Source organism: Odocoileus virginianus, unplaced genomic scaffold, assembly GCF_023699985.2.
Source record: "Odocoileus virginianus isolate 20LAN1187 ecotype Illinois unplaced genomic scaffold, Ovbor_1.2 Unplaced_Scaffold_8, whole genome shotgun sequence".
Classification (NCBI taxonomy): Eukaryota; Metazoa; Chordata; class Mammalia; order Artiodactyla; family Cervidae; genus Odocoileus; species Odocoileus virginianus.
Window position 1 is genome coordinate 3,078,440 of NW_027224270.1, and position 19,989 is coordinate 3,098,428.

Consider the following 19,989-nt stretch of genomic DNA (forward strand, 5'->3'; position numbering starts at 1 on the left):
TGTTATATTTCCCAAGTTGTGAGTGTGACAGGAAATTTTATTTTAAAACAATGCTGTGATCCATGTACTTACTGACAGAAGACATTGGTTTAAAAAAAAAAAAAGACCGTGTCAATCTTGAGTTGGGTGCAGCTAGACTGTTAAGCAGACAAGTCAATCTGCCGAAGGTGCCTCATCGTCATTCATTGAGCTCTCAGGGAGGGTTTTATTAACCGACTGTGTTTTCAGGGACCCATCCCACTTCTGCCCAGTGGGATTGAACCAGTTGAGATCCTTGCATAGACTCAACATCTTCTTAACGAAAAATGAAAACAGTATCATATTGCCTTTTGAATCCATTTGAAAAGGGAAATATTTTTAGAAAAAAAAAAAAGATAATTGAAAAGCTCTGTATTCATCTTTGTGTGCCCTAGGACATTGATTTTTCTGACATGGTAATGTATTACATGGTGAAATAGTCCTGTGGACTTTCATACATATTAGTGACTCCGGAGCCCAGAGCACACACTGCAAACCTTCTACACGGGGAGATTCAGCGTGCCTTGCAGTGTTTCTGTCTGACCTCAATCCATTTGGGAAATACAATGTCCCATATGCTAAAGGGAAAATGCATCTTACAGGCTGCTCCCTGACATTCCTGCCTTCACTGGGCACCTGTGTAAGGAAGCTGGTGTGGGCATCCTTGCTCAGAACCTGCTTGGTGATGCCCCAAGCATCTGCCACAATCTTTTAAGTTCTCAGCAGCACTGTCCCACCTGCACGGTCACAGGCAGTGTGAGCATTGTACTGACAGGTGCTCTTTCGATACTGAAATTGAGTTGAGCCAGAACTCGGCAAGTCCGGGCCGAGTCAGCTTTGAGTCACGCGCCTTTGTCTCCCTGGAAAGCAGGAGGTGGAGGGAGGGGCCGCGGGGACAGCAGGCGAGGGGAGAGGAATCGAGTATTTTGTTTCGGTTTCAGGTATGGGTGGTCTGGGCATCAATGAGAAGAGGTCTTCTTCATCAGGTCTCGGAGGCGTGTCCCTCTCCGCCATCCCGGGTCCTGACCGTTGTTCTCGGCCACGTCTCTGGCCCATGCTTGTTTTCTTCTGCTCTCACCTCTCCGTTGCCCTGCCTCGTGGCTGAGGTCGTGGACATGATGCCTTGTTGGTCCTGGGCCCCTCCGGGTTCACAGGAGGCCGGCCCAGCCGCCTTGACCCCCGGCCACTGCAGAAACACTAGTTTTGGGCCGTTCGCCCCGGCAGCTCTGCCTGCCCCTCTCTGCTGTTTAGTATCCACAGTCAGAGCCGGCTGGCGTGCAGCTCCTCAGGTTCTGCGTGGGCTTGTGGAGTAAGGAGGAGAAGCGAGGCGCGCTGGCTCCTGTTCCACGCCCCTTCCTCGGGCGCTGCCCCCTGCGGGCCTCCCCTCGGCTCTCCTCTCTCTCGGCCTCCCCGCTCTCCTCTTCAGTGGCTGATTTCTGCTCTGAAACATCCATCATAAGGCTCACTGGTACCTTGTGCTGCATTTGAAAATATGTGGACTATATGGGGGTGTATGTGAATGTGGGAATATATGTGCCCAGCCAGTGCCCCCTGCATCCTATAGGGTACCTAACATGGGGATGAAGGAAATGGGAGACAAATCAGATTCCATTTTGGAAGGAAGCACTTGCTGGCAAAAAGCTGAAACTATAATCAAAAGTTGGGGGTAAATGCATAGGATTTTCTAAAACTAGCACCAGACCTCCTCTTAACACTTTACACTAAAACTCTGCCAAAGGGTGCTCTGAGATGAAATCTGAGAAACGCTCCAGTCTATCATTAATGATAGAAAGCTCCCTAGACCTTACCACTTGTCTTCTGATTGTTAGTTAACTAGTACTGTCATAAATTTTTTTCCTGAAAATGAGCCTTGGCACCAAATTAGTATGTGTGTGCATATAGACTTACACAATTTAAAAAATTGGTTTCTTTTTTGAAGCAGAATAAATGGAAATAAGTCTTTGCCAACTGTGTATTTATTTATTCTTTTTATATATTTGCCATGTAAACATAAAAATGTTCGCTTTAGCAACCTTAACTTTGAGCACTGTTGCACATGGTAAGTTTAGCGCACATTTTCTTTTATAACTAGTGTGATGAGAAGAACCCAGGGATGTTCAGCCTTCAGGGTTTCTGAGTAAATCACATGGACTGTAAGGCTGTGCTCAGAGTGGGTGGACAATTAACTTCTGACTAGGTTGGAAGTAAAAATTCAGTGACCACCTCCACCTGTTTAAATCTGAAATCTTCTGTTCAAATTGTTGTGCCTTGTTTCTACTCATTTGATTATCGTCAGGCAGTGTTAATTTTAAAATATTTTTACCCTTTGAATTTTCATGTGATTACGTCCTGTGACTTTGAAGTGCATATAATAGCATATTTTTTTTTCATCAAGCAATAAACAAAGAAGTGCTATGAAAATAGAAACGAATTGTAAACTGTGATCCTGACATGAGCAACTTAGTTCCTAGTGGGATTAGGGGGCAATTTTCATGGCTTTGAAAGCAAAGCAAAAAGTTGTAGTAGTGATAAATTATACTATGGAGACCTCTTAAACACTTAGCCTTGGTGAACATTAAACCTGTCTCTTCAACAGGTTTATTGCAGGATTAGGCACTTCCTGGAGAAAGATTCACTCTGCCTTTGGCACTGATGTAAATTCAGTTTCTGCTAGATTTATAAAATGTGCTAGACAGAAGTCATTCGATTTTCTCAAAAGTTCACTCCAGAATTTGGGGTTGGACTTATTCATATCCCAGATGTCACTTCACGGTCCCTTAAAGTTGACCATCCAAAATATCTCAGATTCATATTGAGCTAAGTTGTCCCAATCCTCTGTAATAATTCATAGTCACCTAAAAATTCAGTTAACTCTTTCTGGCCACCAGAGTTTTGCTGCTTAAGTGACAAAGTCCATGCTGCAAAGACTTTTGTGGGCCATGTATTCAGATTCACATCCACAGTTTAGATATAAGTGCAGCAGGCCCAGTCACTTTGGTTCTCAATCTGCCAACTCATCAAAAAATAATTGTCATTTTTAAGCATCTGAAGACTGCAAAAGAGTCACAAAACTAAATAATTTTGCTCTTTGGGCTTAAGTTTTGAGTACATATTGTGCAACTCTAGCATAAAACTAGATCGTCCGAGTTTGCTTGGTTATACTATTGAGCCATCATTCAGTTCATTTATTCTTTACGTATTTATTGAGCATTGTGCCCCAGGCTTGTCATAGGTACTGGAGATAAAGCAGTGAAACAAACAGGCCAAAATTCTTGGCTTCTGGGGGCTTCCATTCTAGTGTAAGGGAAGAAGTAGAATCAGCTGATAAGTAAGACCAGGCCGGGGAGCTTGGGAAGGGCGGGGGAGTGGTGCAGTTTATCGGCCAGCAGAGACCCGGGATACACGGGAAACTGTGTAACACGGGAAACTGCTCAGTACTCGGAAATAACCTAGAGGGCAAAGAATAGATGCGTGTGTGTGCGTACAGCCGTCCTCTGGATTCTGTCTTCTGATTCAGGGAAACCCTGCATGAGCTCTTGTTTTTGTGCTACGTATATGTTACACTTGGCCCGCTATCTGCTTACATTACTCACGGATCATCCTTCCTGTTATACTTACTGTATAACACTGGGGACTCTGCTCAGCACTCGGAAATAACCTAGACGGCAGAGAATAGATGCGTGTGTGTGGGTAAATCATGCTGCTGTGTGCCTGAAAGTAACGCAGCATTATTAATGGACTATATGCCAACATAAAATAAAAAGTTAAAAACAAGGAGATCGAGGGAGGATCTCACTGAGAAAGGGACTCTGGAAACCCTGAGGGAGCCGTGAAGATTTGGGAGCCAGGGGCGTCGCGAATCTGGGCGGAGGGAACTGTAGGTGTACCAAGGCCGTGAGAGGGGAGGGTGACTTGTCTGTTGGTCCAGCAGTGGTGAGGGCAGCGTCAGTGAAGGAGAGCTAGCAGAATCAGAGGCAGAGAGAGAGACGACCTGGAGGCGGCGGGAACCAGAACATTAAAGCCTTTATTTTTAGGACGTTACTCTTGAGTGAGGCGAGACTTGAGAGATTGCCCTTGCAAGGAGGAGGGGGCCTCGAGCTGATTCGCTGTTACAAGATCCCTTTGGCCGTTTGTGAGAGTGGTTTCTAGGAAGCCAAAGGCAGATGGAGAGGAGCCGATTAGATGCTGTTGGAATCATCCGTGATTCAGGTGGAGAGGAGGTTGGCTTGGACCCGAGCGGCAGCAGAGGCGGCCGGAGAGGCACTTGGCTCGTGGATCAGCGGAAGGCGGAGCCAGCAAGACTTGCTGATGGAGCAGACGCTGATGCGGATGCGAGAGCAAGGGAAGCGGCAGGCCCGCCAGCGTTAAGGTCCCGCTTGCGTGGTATATAGTAGCCAAAGCAAGAAATCCAGTTTCCATTTACTTAGGGCCCTACAGGTTTTTTCTCTTTCTGATTCAGGGGAAATCTGTGCTTCTGTGTCCAAAAAGAACACGATGCAGGTAGTATTTGTTGCAAGGTAACCGAAGTGTTACTATGGTGGAACATGAGAAACACATGCGGCTTGAAAATTAAGTTACCAAACGCTTAGGTTCTATACTACAGCCCCGCCCCCCATATAATCCATGAGTAATGTAAGCAGACACAGGGTCAAGTGTAAGATAAAGTAGCACAGAAACAAGAGCTCATGCATGGCTTCCCTGAATCGGAGGACAAAATCGAGAGGACGGCTGAGCGCCCCTCGGTTGGTGTAGTTTCTCAGCAAGGCTAAGCACTGAAATCGACAAAGGAACACGACACATCCTCATCTCTGAGGGGCTGAACGCCTAGTGAAAGCGCTCTGCCTCCCGTAACTCGGTGGAGCACTGGGGTTTGGTTTATATCGTTTACAGAGGTGCCTGTCAGCCATGTAACTCTTTCAAATATAAATATAGATTAAACAGAGATCTATGTAGATAGACATTTCAATGTATGTATTTTATGTATCCATCGACGAGCAATATAGTTACGTGAGTGCAAACGTGGATATGTTCTTGTTCCAGACCTTTTAGTCTTAAGAATTTGCTTGTCTGCTGTGATCAGTACGAGCAATAGTAAAGTGAGAGGTCATATACGTTAGACAAAGCTTTTGGCCCAAAGGGGGGGGGGGGGGTCAGTTGGTAAAGTTAGACCCAGATTCTAATGACAGCGTACTGATGCAGATGCCTTGAGAAACCCCGCCGTCTTGAATGCGGAGTCAGCGCGTCCCCGCAGCAGCGTCAGCGGCCGCTCCAGCCCCGCAGGCCTCTGCCCGGTGCCGCCCGAAGGCCGCGCTCACCGAGCCCCGGCCGCGCGGGCCCGAGGGCCGCCTCTGCTCCAGAGCGGAGCTCCCATCAAGGAACCGGGAGTGTAGGTAGGTCCGCCTCGACCCTGGCTGAAGGGCACCCTCACCGAGGAGCTAGCGGACGGCAGCTGCAGAGTGAGGAGGAGGACGTGGCCGGAGAGTGAAAGGGACCGAGCCGGGCTCAGGCGTGTCCGGCTCTGTGCAGCCCGCCGGCCTCCTCCGCCCGTGGGATTCTCCAGGCCGGGATACTGGAGTGGGTTGCCATTGCCTTCTCCAGGGGATCTTCCTGACCCAGGGATCGAACCTGGGTCTCCCGCATTGCGGGCAGACGCTTTACTGTCTGAGCCACAGGGAAGGCCGTCGCTAACATCTCGACGACCCTGTGCTAAATAGAAATAAACCCTGAAGCTGTTAGTCCTCACTCTGCCCAGTGACGGTTAAGTCAATAATCTATGTGTTTCGGAATTTTACTTGTGAAATTTTCTGTTCTAACTCGTGTAAATTCTTGAGTTGTTTCTTTCCCCTTCCCCCTCCCCCTTGTAGTTCCTAAGCTTCCTTTAACTCGTTTTGGAATAAGCCGAAACGAAACAAAATCATACATTCTAAATCGAGTGCTTAAAACGGAACTGAGTTCATTGATTAAATATGAAAGGGAGCATCTTTTCACAAAATGAAAGCCAAGCCTTTTAAATCTTCCCTGAACATTGGTTAATCTTAAACCGGCTTGGCACTAGTTTCTTCATGTGATTTTGCATATCAGGTGTTTACAGACCAAATAGTAGATGAGCTCCAAGTACACTGTGTCACTTAATGTCAGTGAGTTAACCCAGTTTCTTTGGCTCTGCGTTTAGCAATTGAAATAATCTGCATAAAAGTGCTCAGTATGCTACAATTAAGAAGCATGCTTATGGAAGGCACACTCTTGGTTCATTTTTTAAAAAAGACCATCTGTTTCTTGGTATGCTACTTGTGCAGGTTTTCCTTTCATCTTTCACCTTCTTTAAAAAAAAAAAACCCACAGCTTTCTAAAGCTTTTGATATTATTTCCTCCTTAGGTTTTACAAAATGCTCAGTCTGTAGATTTTCAGCTGTGGTTTTACCAGCATCCTCACCAGATCATTTTAAATCCTCAGGAATCTTAGAAATTAGAAAAGGAAAGTAGGGAAACCCGCCGCCCACGCTGTATTCATTCCCTTCTAGGGAGCTGACAGTCTCTGTCGGCAGCCGGGAATCATAGTTGTACCAGTCGTGGCAGTCCTGGTGGTCCCAGTCTACTGATGTTTGCAAGTTAACAGGGTTAAATACATTTTACGTTTATATATTCAAGAAACTTTTGCTCATTTCTTTGAAGTGCCCTAAGGAAAGGAGAGAAATGCCCTGACAGGCTGTGAAATAGGAAATCCTAAATAGGATTCTTAGACCCAGAGTTGGTATGTCTTAGTGACACAACCTTTGATCATGCTCAAAGACTAAAATTTTAGCATGTGGAGAAAACGGTTTCTTATTCTGAGGATTTTTAATTCAGAAAACAAACTTCTTTGACCACATGTTGAAAGCATTTTCTCATTCAGTCTACGCTGAAGGTGAAAAATGTACATTATTTTGTGAGAAATGAACAGGATAAAGGGAAGAGGTAAAATATTCTTGAGTTAAATGGCACATTTTATGCCCAGCAGCCAGGGGAAATAGGATAGCACAGTTAAGAAGTTTATTTTCTTATATAAGAAAGAAGAAAGACGTTTCTATAGCCTGTGCTCTGGAATAAAAATAGCAAATTTTAGACTTGACTTCATTTGAAATGATTAAACATAATGCCTATTTATTGTTGAATTTCTTGGAGGAAAGAACAGTCTTGTCAGAAATCATATATTCTCAAATCTATTTGGTGTCATTTTTATCTCATGAAACTATGTTTATAAAAAAAAAAGTAAGCAGGAAGTGATGGAGCTTTAAGGAAAGTTACAGAGTCAGAAAAGAGGCTGAAGTAATTGGGATAACCCTGTTCACCTCTGTGCTCTCCTGGATGCGGATCACGTGGGGTTTTCACAGAGCCTTTGGCCACTGCTAAGAACCTTCCCAATCTCCCTGGTACATCTTATTTTAGATTTTAAAAGCTTGACCCTAAACTATGTTTAGGTGGTCTTACTTTTTATAAAACCTTGTGCAACAAGGGATTTGATGATTGTAGTCCCAAACCACCTAGTCTTTATAGAGTAAATGTAGACAAATACCTGGGATCTGTATCTTGTGTTTACTGCACGAGCTACACCATCCAGCGGGACACAGGTGAGGTCTGCTCTACCCAGAAGATCTTTAAGCAGCCAGCTTAGGTTCTTAGCAGACTTCCCCACCCCCCACACCCACCCAAAAAGAAAAATCTATTGCCTGAGAAAGAAAGTATTAAATGAGCTTTTATATAATAAGAGAAACTCTCTGCAAAACGCCAAGAGTGCGAAGTCCAGCGGTACCTGTGGGTGAGTGTGGATAGCTGGCATCAGGCATCCTTTGTCTGCTGGCAGATGTGTAAAGTTCTTTGAGCCAATAGATGTCAGGCTGATTGAACACAGATGGGAGACAGTGAGAACTAGCAATAACGATGAAATGTTAGGGAAGTCAAGTTTGGATTAAGGTATTTGGTTCTACCAGCAGACAAGGCTAGAGTAAACACATCTCTCCTGTTTAGCTATTGATTTATTATAAGAACCAAAGTTACTTTTATTTTTACATGCAGAAAGGTACATTCAGGTTCTAAAATTATATGTCCCAAGACTAGATTACACAAGAACAATGTGGTTCACTGTAAATTTCTTAGAAGCTAAGGAGGGGGGAAAAAAAATCTCATTACTTTCTTAAGTTCTTGCAGAAAAGACGGTTGCATATTTTTTCCAGACTATTGGTGGAAATTTTTCTTCACATATAAAGAATAAACCATCCCACCCCCCGCCCCCTCCAGCCCCTACTCAATCTGGGAAACCGCTCTTATGAAATAGCAGTTCACTAAAATAAAAACACCAAAGACATATTAACTAGGGTTCTTTTTTTTATTGTTGGCATTGAATACAAATCAACATTAAATCTGAGACCACTTTTAGTGTCAGATTCCCAGATCTAAAATAGAGTATACAAATAAAAAAAAATTGGCAAAAATGTTTTACTTATGTTTCATGCAGCTTGTAATGGTTGAGACTCTTCATTTAGAATTCAAACATCCCCCTCCAGATTCCATATGGCATAAATTTTAGGAAGTTCTAAAAATAATGAAGGGACGAATGGGTCTAAGCAAATAATATATTTTAAACTTTCAATTATAGTAAGAAACTAGTTTTTCTCTACACAAAAGATAGTTTATTAGCCTCTCCATCAATGACTAAAATGTAGTTCAGGGTTCTATCCACATTTATTTTTAAAACCATTTATCAAACACATGGAATATGGTCAGGAATCTTTTGGTTGCAACTAATAAAAAACCCAGCTCAACTGGTTTGAACAAAAAAGGAAGGGTGGGTTTGACTGGTTCATGGCCCTGAAGGCCCTGAAGAGGCCGTCCCAGTTAGCCATGAAGTTTGGACCAGCAGTCTGCATTCTCAGGCTCTGGTTCTGTTCTCCTGCATTGCTTTCCATTTTGCCTCCCTCAGTCTATTGATGTCCTTAGGCAGATGCTCCTTGTGGTAGCAAAAAGGTGGCAGTGGTAGACCCAGTACTTCATAAATACCATCCTGAGGGAAGTAAGAACCTGTGGACGGAATTCAAATGCGTTAAGTTCCTCGTAGCCTAACTCCAGGGCTGAAGATGGGTTCTATGCAACCAAAGGACGGCTAAGTACTGGGGATCGGCTGGTTCTAAAAGGAAACCCAAACTTCTGCTGAGAAGTAGAGTGGGGTAATGGACAAGGTGAACTTCCTCCAGCTGATTCAAGCCTAGGTATTCAAATCTGGGCCCTTTTTACTGTTGCAGGAGATATATGTTGGCTGCTTCCTGATTATTTCTCATCCTTCTTCCCTTGTCCTGGGAGGATCCCCGGGAGAAGGAAACGGCAGCCCACTCTGGTAGTCTTGCCTGGAATATCCCATGGACACAGAAGCCTGCTAGGCTACAGTCCATGGGGTCACAAAGAGTAGGACACGACTGAGCGACTTCACTTTTCCTTGTCCGAAAAACACTCAGCTTTCCTTTTAGAATCAACCAATCCCCGGTACTTAGCTGTCCTTTGGTTGGATAGTCTCCAGGATGTGGTGTGATGAAAGTTTAATGGATCTGCTTCACTTAAGGAATAAAGTTTCTCAGGGCAGTTCTAAACCGTTCTTATCTAAGTTGTTTTCCAAGAGGATCAAGGAAGCTTGCAAGGTGATGTCCTCATCATTGTGGTCATCACCGTCATCACCGTCGGCTCTCTGTGGATCTTCTTCTCCTTTGCTCCTGCCCCAGAAGAAAATGTCCGGTCTCTCAACCCAGCACACATGCTTCTCTCATCCCGTTTCCTCTGCCTTATGCCAAGACTTGATGCCATTTCTATACCTCTGCCCCCTCAGGAAATAACAAAGGCAGCCAAACAAACCTGTCTTCAACCTGTCAGTCCCACACAAGGGACACCTCCCCTTTTTCCTTCATGGCTTGTCTCTTGGGAGTGATATCATAGTCCAGGCCAGCTTCCTGAAACTCCTTCTGAAACTCCTCCTCACCCTCCCACACAAACACACATCCTTCTGAAGTCTCTAATTATTCAGTAAGTATTTATTGTGAGCCTACTGTGTGAAAAGCTAATAACTGTTATGATTCAAAGTGTGCCCTTGTCTTTTAAACCACTTACAATCATTTTTTTTAATTTATTTTTATTGAAGTCTGGTTGATTTACAATATTATGTTAATTTTTGCAGTATAGCAAAGTGATTCAGTTACACACATATATACATTTTTTTAATTAATATATTCTTTTCCTTTATGGCTTATCTCAGGATACTGAATATAGTTCCCTGTGCTATACAGCGGGACCTCATTGTTTATTCGTTCTATAATATAATAGTTTGCAACCTCCCGGTCCAACCCCGTCAATGGCCTTCCCCTTGGAAACCACAAATCTGTTATCTATGTCTATGACTCTGTTTCTCTTTCAGATAGGTTCATTTGTGTCATATTTTAGATTTCACAAATAAGTGATATCATATGGTATTTGTCTTTCTGACTTACTTAGTATGATAATCTCTAATTCCATCTATGTTGCTGTGTATGGCATTATTTTGTTATTTTTTAATGGTTGAGTAGTATTCCATTGTACATATTGGGTTGGCCAAAGAGTTCATTTGGGTTTTTCCATAAACTGTTATGAAAAAATCTAAACAACCTTTTTGGCCAACCCAGTATATATACAGCGTCTTCTTCATCCCATCCGTCTGTTGATGGACATTTGGGTTGTTTACATTTCTTGGAACATAAGAGTACATGTATCTTATTGAATTATAGTTTCATCCAGATGTGTGCCCAGGAGTGGGATTGCTGGACCATATGTAAATCCATTTTTAGATTTTTGAGGAACTTCCATACTATTTTCTATAGTGGTTGCACCTCACCAACACTGTAAGAGGATTCTCTTTACACCCTCATTTATAGACTTTTTAATTATGGTGCTTTTGACTGGTGTGAGGCGGGACCTCATTATGTAGTTTTGATTTGCATTTCTCTAATAATTAGAAACAATGGAAACAGTGAGAAACTTTATTTTTGGGGGCTCTAAAATCACTGCAGATGGTGACTGCAGCCATGAAATTAAAAGACGCTTGCTCCTTGGAAGAAAAGCTATGACCAACCTAGATAGCATATTAAAAAACAGAGACATTACTTTGCCAACAAAGGTCTCATCTAGTCAAAGCTATGGTTTTTCCAGTCATCATGTATGGATATGAGAGTTGGACCATAAAGAAAGCTGAGTGCTGAAGAATTGATGGTTTTGAACTGTGGTGTTGGAGAAAACTCTTGAGAGTCCCAAGGAAATCAGTCCTTGGATTTCAGTTCATTGGAAGGACTGATGTTGATGCTGAAACTGCAATACTTTGGCCACCTGATGCAAAGAGCTGACTCATTTGAAAAGACCTTGATGCTGGGAAAGATTGAGGGCAGGAGGAAAAGGGGCCGACAGAGGATGAGATGGTTGGATGGCATCACCGACTCAATGGACATGAGTTTGGGTAAACTCTGGGAGTTGGTGATGGACAGGGAGGCCTGGTGTGCTGCGGTTCATGGGGTCGCAAAGAGTCAGACACGATTGAGTGACTGAACTGAATAATTAGTGATGCTGAGCATCTTTTTGTGTGCCTGTTGGCCATCTGTATGTCTTCTTTGGAGAAATGTCTATTTATGATCTTCCATCCATTTTTCATTTGATTTGTTTGTTTTGTTGTTAAGCTGTATTCACTGTTTGTATCTTTTGGAAATTAAACTCATCAGTTACATGTTTTGCAAATATTTTCTCCCATTCTGTAGGTTGTCTTTTCATTTTGTTTATGGTTTTCCTTTGCTGTGCAAAACTTGTATTTTGATTAGATTCCATTTGTTTGTTTTGTTTTTATTTCTGTTGCCTTGGGAGAGTGTCCTAAGAAAACATATGTACGATTTATGTCAGAGAATGTTTTGCTTACATAAACCACTTCCAATAGCTATTTCCCACCCTGGTTAAGCCACTGAAACTCCTTGAGAAATGGTCCTCATGGCATCTGGTCCCATCACTTCATGGACGATAGATGGGGAAACAATGGAAACAGGCAGAGACTTTATTTTTCTGGGCTCCAAAATCACTGCAGATGGTGACTGCAGCCATGAAATTAAAAGAAACTTGATCCTTGGAAGAAAGGCTCTGACCACACCTAGACAGCTTATCAAAAAGCAGAGATATTACTTTGCTGACAAAGGTCCATCTAGTCAAGGCTATGGTTTTTCCAGTAGTCATGTATGGATGTGAGAGTTGGACCATAAAGAAAGCTGAGCGCCAAAGAATTGATACTTTTGAACTGTGGTGTTGGAGAAGACTCTTGAGAGTCCCTTGGACTGCAAGGAGATCCAATCAGTTCATCCTAAAGGAAATCAGTCCTTGGATTTCAGTTCATTGGAAGGACTGATACTGAAGCTGAAACTCCAGTACTTTGGCCACCTAATGTGAAGAAGAACTGACTCATTGGAAAAAACCCTGATGCTGGGAAAGATTGAAGGTGGGAGGAGAAGGGGACGACAGAGGATGAGATGGTTGTATGGCATCTCCGACTCAATGGACATAAGTTTGGGTGGGCTCTGGGAGCTGGTGATGGACAGGGAGGCCTGGGGTGCTGTAGTCCTTGGGGTCACAAAGAGTCGGACATGGCTTAGAGACTGAACTGAACTGAACTGAACTGATGTGAACTTTATTATTACGTTTTCATTGCACTGGTAGTATATGAGTACTGTGTCCTTTAAAACCAGTACCGAGTTACAGATAAATCTGATCCTCCCTCCAGCCACCGCTCCTCTTCCCTAACGGAAAGCACTGTGACAGGTGCACTTCTTGCAGACTATTTTTATACACATTCACACATATATACCCTTATAAAATCCTTCTGAGATACATCTGTATTGATACTTACAGAGCTAGCTCGCTCTTTTAACCGCTTTGTGAATCACATGAAATGAGCATGTCATTTTGTATTCATCTATTCCCCTACTGATGAACAGTAAGCTTTTTCATTTTTTACCATTACAAATTCCTCTTTGTGGACATCTTTGCATGCAGTGGAGCGATATATTTTGCTGGTTAATTCCCGGCTCTCAACTTAGTAGCAGTGGGACCTTGGATGAGTTGCCTAAACAATCTGAGCTTCATTCTCCTCATCACAGAGTTGTTATAAGGATTAGGTGAGTTAATATATATCAGGTGCTAAGTTACAGGTTAGAACATAGTAAGCACTCCATAATGTGAGCGTAATGTGAACCCCTTGTTACGCTCATTTTTTAGTTTAATTGATATTGCCAAAGTGCCCTCCAGAGTAGCCACACAGATTTATAATTCCTCAGCAGTACTAAGAGTACTCATTGTCCTAATTCGTCCCAACACCTTATATTATCAAGCTATTTTATTTCCTCTTTTGTCCAATAAGAAAATCCAGTGGTATTTAATTTAATTTTAACTTGATTAGTAGTGAATAGAAATAGTTTTATATACTTATTAGCCAGTTTGATTTCTCCTCTAAGTTATCTGTAGCCATTGTTCATTTCTATTTTTGTAGACTTTTGTCAAGTTTTTAAAAAATATATTCTTGATGCTAATTCTTTGTTACATGCTACAAATGATTTTTTCTCTCAGTCCGCCACTTATTTACTGTAGCTTAAAACGTCTCTGTCTTTAAGAGACTGAATTTTATGGGGCCACATTCATCAGTCTGTTCTTTTTGTGCTTCAGGCCTCAAGACGAGATTTGAAACCCAGCTGAGCCACTTAGTGACCCTAAGATCTTGGACAACTTGCATAATCTCTGAGTGCCTTCATTTCCTCAGCTGTAAAATGAGGATAGTAATAACATCTGCCTCATAGGTTGTTGTGAGGTGGGTCAGTTAATACATGCAAAGTGTCTGGCACAGAGTAAACACCATTTTCTGTTTCCTATGATTTTTTATGTTTTCCATTATTAAGTAATCTTTCCTCAACCCAAAGTCAAAAAGACATTCTTTTATGGCATTGCAATTATTTTAATTTTATTTTCTTTTGTTTAGGTCTCTAACTGACTTGGAATTTTGTTTTTTACATGTTAGATTGGTATCTACCAATTTTTATGTAATGATGATAAGTTGTCTCTGAGTCATTCATAGATGATTTTCTGCTCTGATTTGATATGGTACTTCTCTCATACACAGAAGTTTCATGTATTTAGGGACTGCTTCTGGACTCTCCACTGTTACCCATTCTATCACCAATACTATACTGTTTTAGTTATTGTAACTTTATTCTGACAAGAAGTCTAGTAGATTTATTCCCTATTAATTCTTTTTCAGAGTTGCCTTTCTCATTCTTTCATATCAATTTTACAATCAATTTCTTAGTTTTTGTTTCAAAACAGTGTTGGTTTTTGGAGGATTGTGCTGAATGTATAGGTTTTTCTGAAGAGAGGATGTATTTCATAACATTGAATTCTCACGTTTATAAATTAGATAAAACTCTCCATTTCTGGTCTTCTTCTAACCCTTTAATGAGCTCTAATGATTTTCCCCACATAGTTCCCGTTTTATGGGGTTTGTCCCTGCAGAACATTGTTTGTGTGTGTGTCCCTCTGTCAGGAGAACCCTTTTCTCCTTCAGACTCTGACTGGTTGACGTGGGGCTGAGCGTAGCCGCGATTCTGCCCCCTCAAGGGTCACAGGCTTGTCGGTGTGAAGGGGCTTGTGTAGCTCAGCAAGGCCATGCGCCGCCCCACGCAGGGCCACCTGAGGTGGACGGGGAGTACTCAAGTTCGGACAGAAGTGGTCCCCTGGAGGGGGAGCTGGCAACCCACTCCAGTATGTCTGCCTCAAGAACTCCATGAAGGATATAGAAAGGCAGAAAGATACGACACTGGAAGATGAGCCTCCTGGGTCGGAAGGTGTCCAGTATGATACTGGGGAAGAGCAGACACTTACTAACAGCTCCAGAAAGGATGAAGTGGCGGGGCAGAAGCAGAAACAACGCTCAGCTGTGGACGTGTCAGGCGGTGAGAGTAAAGTCCGATGCTGTGAAGAACAGTACTGCGTAGGAACCTGGAATGTTAGGGCTGTGAACCAACTGGATTTGGGCAAGCAGGAGATGGCAAGATGGGACATCAATATCTTAGGAATCAGTGATCTAAAATGGATGGGAATGGGCGAATTTAGTTCAGATGACCATTGTATCTACTGCTATGGACAAGAATCCCATAGAACAAATGGAGTAACCCTCATACTCAACAGAGGAGTCCAAAATGCAGTACTTGAGTGCAATCTCAAAATGAAAGAATGATCTCCGTTTGTTTCCAAGGCAAACCACTCAACACCACAGTAATCCAATTCTATGCCCTGACCACTGGTGCCAAAGAAGGTGAAGTTGAACAGTTCTATGAAGACCTACAGATCGTCTAGAACTAACACCAAAAAAAAAAAAAAGATGTCCTTTTCATCACAGGGGATTGGAATGCAAAAGTAGGAAGTCAAGAGGTACCCAGAGTAACAGGCAAGTTTGGCCTTGGAGTACAAAATGAAGCAGGGCAAAGGCTAACAAGAGTTCTGTCAAGGGAACACAGTGGTCATAGCAAACACCATTTTCCAACAACACAGGAGGCAGGTCTACACATGGACATTGCCAAAGGCAAATGCTGAAATCAGATTATGTTCTTTGCAGCTAAAGATGGAGAAGCTCTGTACAGTCATTGAAAAGAAGACCTGGAGCTGAGTGTGACTGAGATCATGAGTTATTTATTGCAAAATTCACACGTAACATGAGGAAAGTAGGAAGAACCACTAAGCCATTCAGGTATGACCTAAATCAAATCCCTTATGATTATACAGTGGAAGTGACAAATAGATTCCAGGAATTAGATCTGATAGAGTGCCTGAAGAACTATGGACGGAGGTTCATAACATTGTACAGGAAGCAGTGACCAAAACTATCCCAAAGAATGCAAGGAGACAAAGTGGTTGACTGAGGAGGATTTACAGATAGCTGAGGGAAAAGAGAAGCAAAAGGCAAAGGAGAAAAGGAGACATATCCAACTGAATGCAGAGTTCCAGTCAAGAAAGATTTCTTAAGTGAACAGTGCAAAGAAATAGAGGAAAACAATAGGATGAGAAAAACTCGAGGTCTTGTCAAGAAAATTGGAGATTATCAAGGGAACATTTCATGGAAGGATGGGCATGATAAAGGACAGAAATGGTAAGAACCTAACAGAAGCAGAAGAGATTAAGAAGAGGTGGCAAGAATACACAGAACTATACAAAAAAGGTCTTAATGGCCCAGATAACCATGATGGTGTAGTCACTCACCTAGAGCCAGTCATCTGGAGTGTGAAGTCAAGGGGGCCTTAGGAAGCATGGCTACAGACAAAGCTAGTGGAGGTGATGGAATTCCAGCTGAGCTGTTTCAAATCCTAAAAGATGATGCTGTGAAAGTGTTGCACTCAATATGCCAGCAAATTTGGAAAACTCAGCAGTGGCCACAGGACTAGAAAAAGTCAGTTTTCATTCCAATCCCAAAGATAGGTATTGCCAAAGAGTGTTAAAACTAACATTCAACATTCATGCTCTCATTTCACCTGCTAGCAAGGTTATGCTCAAAATCCTTCAAGCTCAGCTTCATCAGTTCAGTTCAGCTCAGTCACTCAGTTGTGTCCAACTCCTCTGCGACCCCATGGACTGCAGCACGCCAGGCTTCCCTGTCCATCACCAACTCCTGGAGCTTACTCAAACTCATGTCCATTGAGTCAGTGATGCCATCCAACCATCTCATCCTCTGTCATCCCCTTCTCCTCCCACCTTCAATCTTTCCCAGCATCAGGGTCTTTTCCAATGAGTCAGTTCTTCATATCAAGTGGCCAAAGTATTGGAGTTTCAGCTTCAGCATCAGTCTTTCCAGTGAACATTCAGGACTGATCCTTTAGGATGGACTGGTTGGAGCTCCTCGCAGTCCAAGGGACTCTCAAGAGTCTTCACCAACACCACAGTTCAAAAGCATCAATTCTTTGGTGCTCAGCTTTCTTCACAGTCCAACTCTCACATTCATACATGACCATTGGAAAAACCATATCAGTATGTCAATCAAAAACTTCCAGATACACAATCTGGATTTACAAACGGCAGATGAACCAGAGAGCACATCGCCAGCATTCGTTGGATCATAGAGAAGCGAGGGAGCTCTAGAGAAGCGTCTGCTCTGCTCCACGGGCTGCGCTGAGGCCTGTCGCTGGGCAGATCACAGCAAACTGTGGGAAGTTCTTAAAGAGACGGGGATGCGTACCGCCTTACCTGTCTCCTGAGAAACCTGGATGCAGGTGAAGAAGCAACAGTAGAACTGGACATGGAACAACGGACGGGCTCAAAATTGGGAAAGGAGTACGTCAAGGCTGTATACTGTCACTTGGCTTATTTGACTTCTCTGCAGAGTACATCATGCAAAATACCAGGCTGGAATGAAGATTGTCAGGAGGAATGTCAACAGCCTCAGATATGTGAATGATACCTGCCTAATGGCAGAAAGTGAAGAGGAACTAAAGAGTGTCTTGATGAGGGTTGAAAGAGGAGAGTGCAAAAGCTGCTTAAAACTCAACATTCATAAAACTAAGATGATGGCGTCTGGTCCCATCACTTCATGACAAATAGAAGGGCCAAAGTGGAAGCAGTGACAGATTTGATTTTCTTGGGCTCCAAAATCACTGTGGACAGTGACTGCAGCCATGAAATTAAAAGACCCTTTCCATGGAAGAAAAGCAAACCTAGACAGCGTATCAAAACCAGAGACATCATTTTGCTGAGAAAGCTTTGTCTAGTCAAAACTATGTTTTTTCCAATAGTCATGTATGGATGTGAGAGTTGAACCATAAAGAAGGCTGAGCCGCTGAAGAATGATGCCTTCAAACTGTGTTGTTAGAGAAGACTCTTTTGAGAGTCCCTTGGACTCCTAGAAGATCAGGCCAGTTAATCCTAAAGGAAATCAACCCTGAATGTTCATTGGAAGGACTGATGCTGAAACTGAAGCTCCAATCCTTTGGCCACCTGGTGCAAAGAGCCACCTCACTGGAAAAGCCCCTGACACTGGGAAAGATTGAAGGCGGGAGGAGCACTGGCCAGGAGAGGACAGGCTGGTCAGGGAGCACCGCTGACTCAGTGGACGTGAGTTTGCGCAAACGTGGGAGGTGGTGGAGGACAGAGGAGCGCTGTGTGTTGCTGTCCATGGCGTCAGAAAGCGTCGGGCACGGCCTAGTGACTCAACAGCAACACCTGTCCTCCATGCTTGGTCCTGCAGTAAACCTTCTCTGTTAAAAAAGAAAAAAGCCCAACTGATTGTTGTTACTGTATTGAAAAGCATCTCATAACTGGCCACCTTACTAAACAGTCTCAATGTTTTTAATATTTTGCGAGTTTGAGTCTCTTGAGTTTTTTAGGGAAATAATTGTATCTTCTGAAAATCCTGATCATTTTTTCTCCTTCCAGCTTTTCTGCTTCACATTTCTTCTTGTTTTACTGCCATTATCCTGGACCCTATATACCCTGGATACTAGCAATGTCAGAGACATCTCTGGCTCCATCCTGACTTTCATGGACAGTAACTTATTGTACCTTCCTGTCTGATGTTTGCTGTGGGTTTTGTTTTTTTCTAATTTTTAGAAGTTAATTATTTTTGGCTGCCCTGGGTCTCCGTTGCTGCACGCAGGCTCTGTCGAGCTGCTGGGAGCGGGGACTGCTCTCGTGGCGGAGCTGGGCTCCCGGCGCGGCGGCGTCTCTCGTTGCGGGGCACGGGCTCGGGTGTGCGGACTTCAGTAGCTGCAGCGCACAGGCTTAGTTGTTCCCCAGCGTGTGGGATGCTCCCTCAGCAGGGGTGGAACCGGAGTCTCTCCTGCATTGCAAGGCAGCTTCTTCACCATCGGCCCCCAGGGAAGCCCTGGCCGTGGGTTTCAGCTGAACACTCTTAGTGCGACTCTCTCCACTACACCATGCTGCTTCTCGTGAGAAACAGTCAGCCTTAACTTTCCTTGTCAGCCTTCTTCATCTGTAAAGCAGAAGTCCTAATATATGTACTTGTGATTTATCACTGATTGAGTTTTTAAGAACACAAGAATTTTAATTGACTTCATTCCCTTCTTCGTTACTTTTCAAGAGAGCCAGGCCCAACTCCTTTGTTACTTTTCTTCCTGTAATGGGTATTTTTTTGAGTTCTTGAATAGTTTACCCCTGATTACCCCTTGGCTAGACCTTCACCTACTCTGGGACATGTCTCCCCACTGCCCCCTTCCCATACTGTGAGCAGATGACAGTGGAGATTCTGAACTGCATTTATTTGAGTGGCTTACGGTGAAGTTACTTTAGTTCAGTGTAGCTCTCCAAAAAGAGTGTCATGAACTTACTTTTCTAAAAAAACAGATTCTTGGAATGCAACCAATGTATACCGTATGTGTTAAGCCGTCTTGCTTCAGTAATAATGAGGTAAATATAAACATATTTATTTACTTTCATCAAGATTGAGTTTTATCCCTGAAATGTTTAAACCTTGAAGTAGAAGACAGCTCTGCCCTGGTGCTAGGGCCTGAAGTGTGCAGTTTACTGAATTCTGAAGGAGATTCTTTAGGGAAGGTTAGCCTGAGCATCCGTTCACATCAATAGCCTGCCCTGTCTCTGTACGCAGCCCACCCACTCACCTCTCTTGTCTCAAGATTTAAAGTCTCGGAATGTGCTGGGCAGGGATTTGAAGGAGGTGCTGCCATTTGTATTTTGTTCTCTTGAACAATCCCTGAGGCACAGAGGCCTTAATTAGTGAGGAAAGGAAGATTGTGCCACTTAAGCTTATGGTGCAGGACAGGCTAGAGAAATGTTTTAGTTCGGGGCCAGGGGAGGGGAGGTTTCAAAAGCCTCTGCAACTACTAGCTATTCTTCGTGTTCCCATCATTCCCATTGTTGCTTAAGGATTTTGAAGACCATTGCGTT

At 43.3% G+C, this 19,989-nt stretch overlaps 1 protein-coding gene across 2 annotated transcripts in view; it reads left to right on the forward strand.

Moving 5' to 3' along the window:
• The window catches only part of FBXL17 (F-box and leucine rich repeat protein 17), a 325,423-nt gene that overhangs the window by 284,341 nt on the left and 21,093 nt on the right, over positions 1-19,989 (forward strand). The window contains exon 4 of one of the 2 annotated variants that reach the window (XM_070462687.1): positions 5,218-5,423. The exons of the other annotated variant lie outside the window; for it this stretch is intronic. Within the exon in view, the coding sequence (XP_070318788.1) occupies positions 5,218-5,408 (191 nt within the window). The 3' untranslated portion in view covers positions 5,409-5,423. Of the gene's footprint in view, positions 1-5,217; positions 5,424-19,989 lie in introns of those variants that run through there. 2 annotated transcript variants of the gene reach the window in all.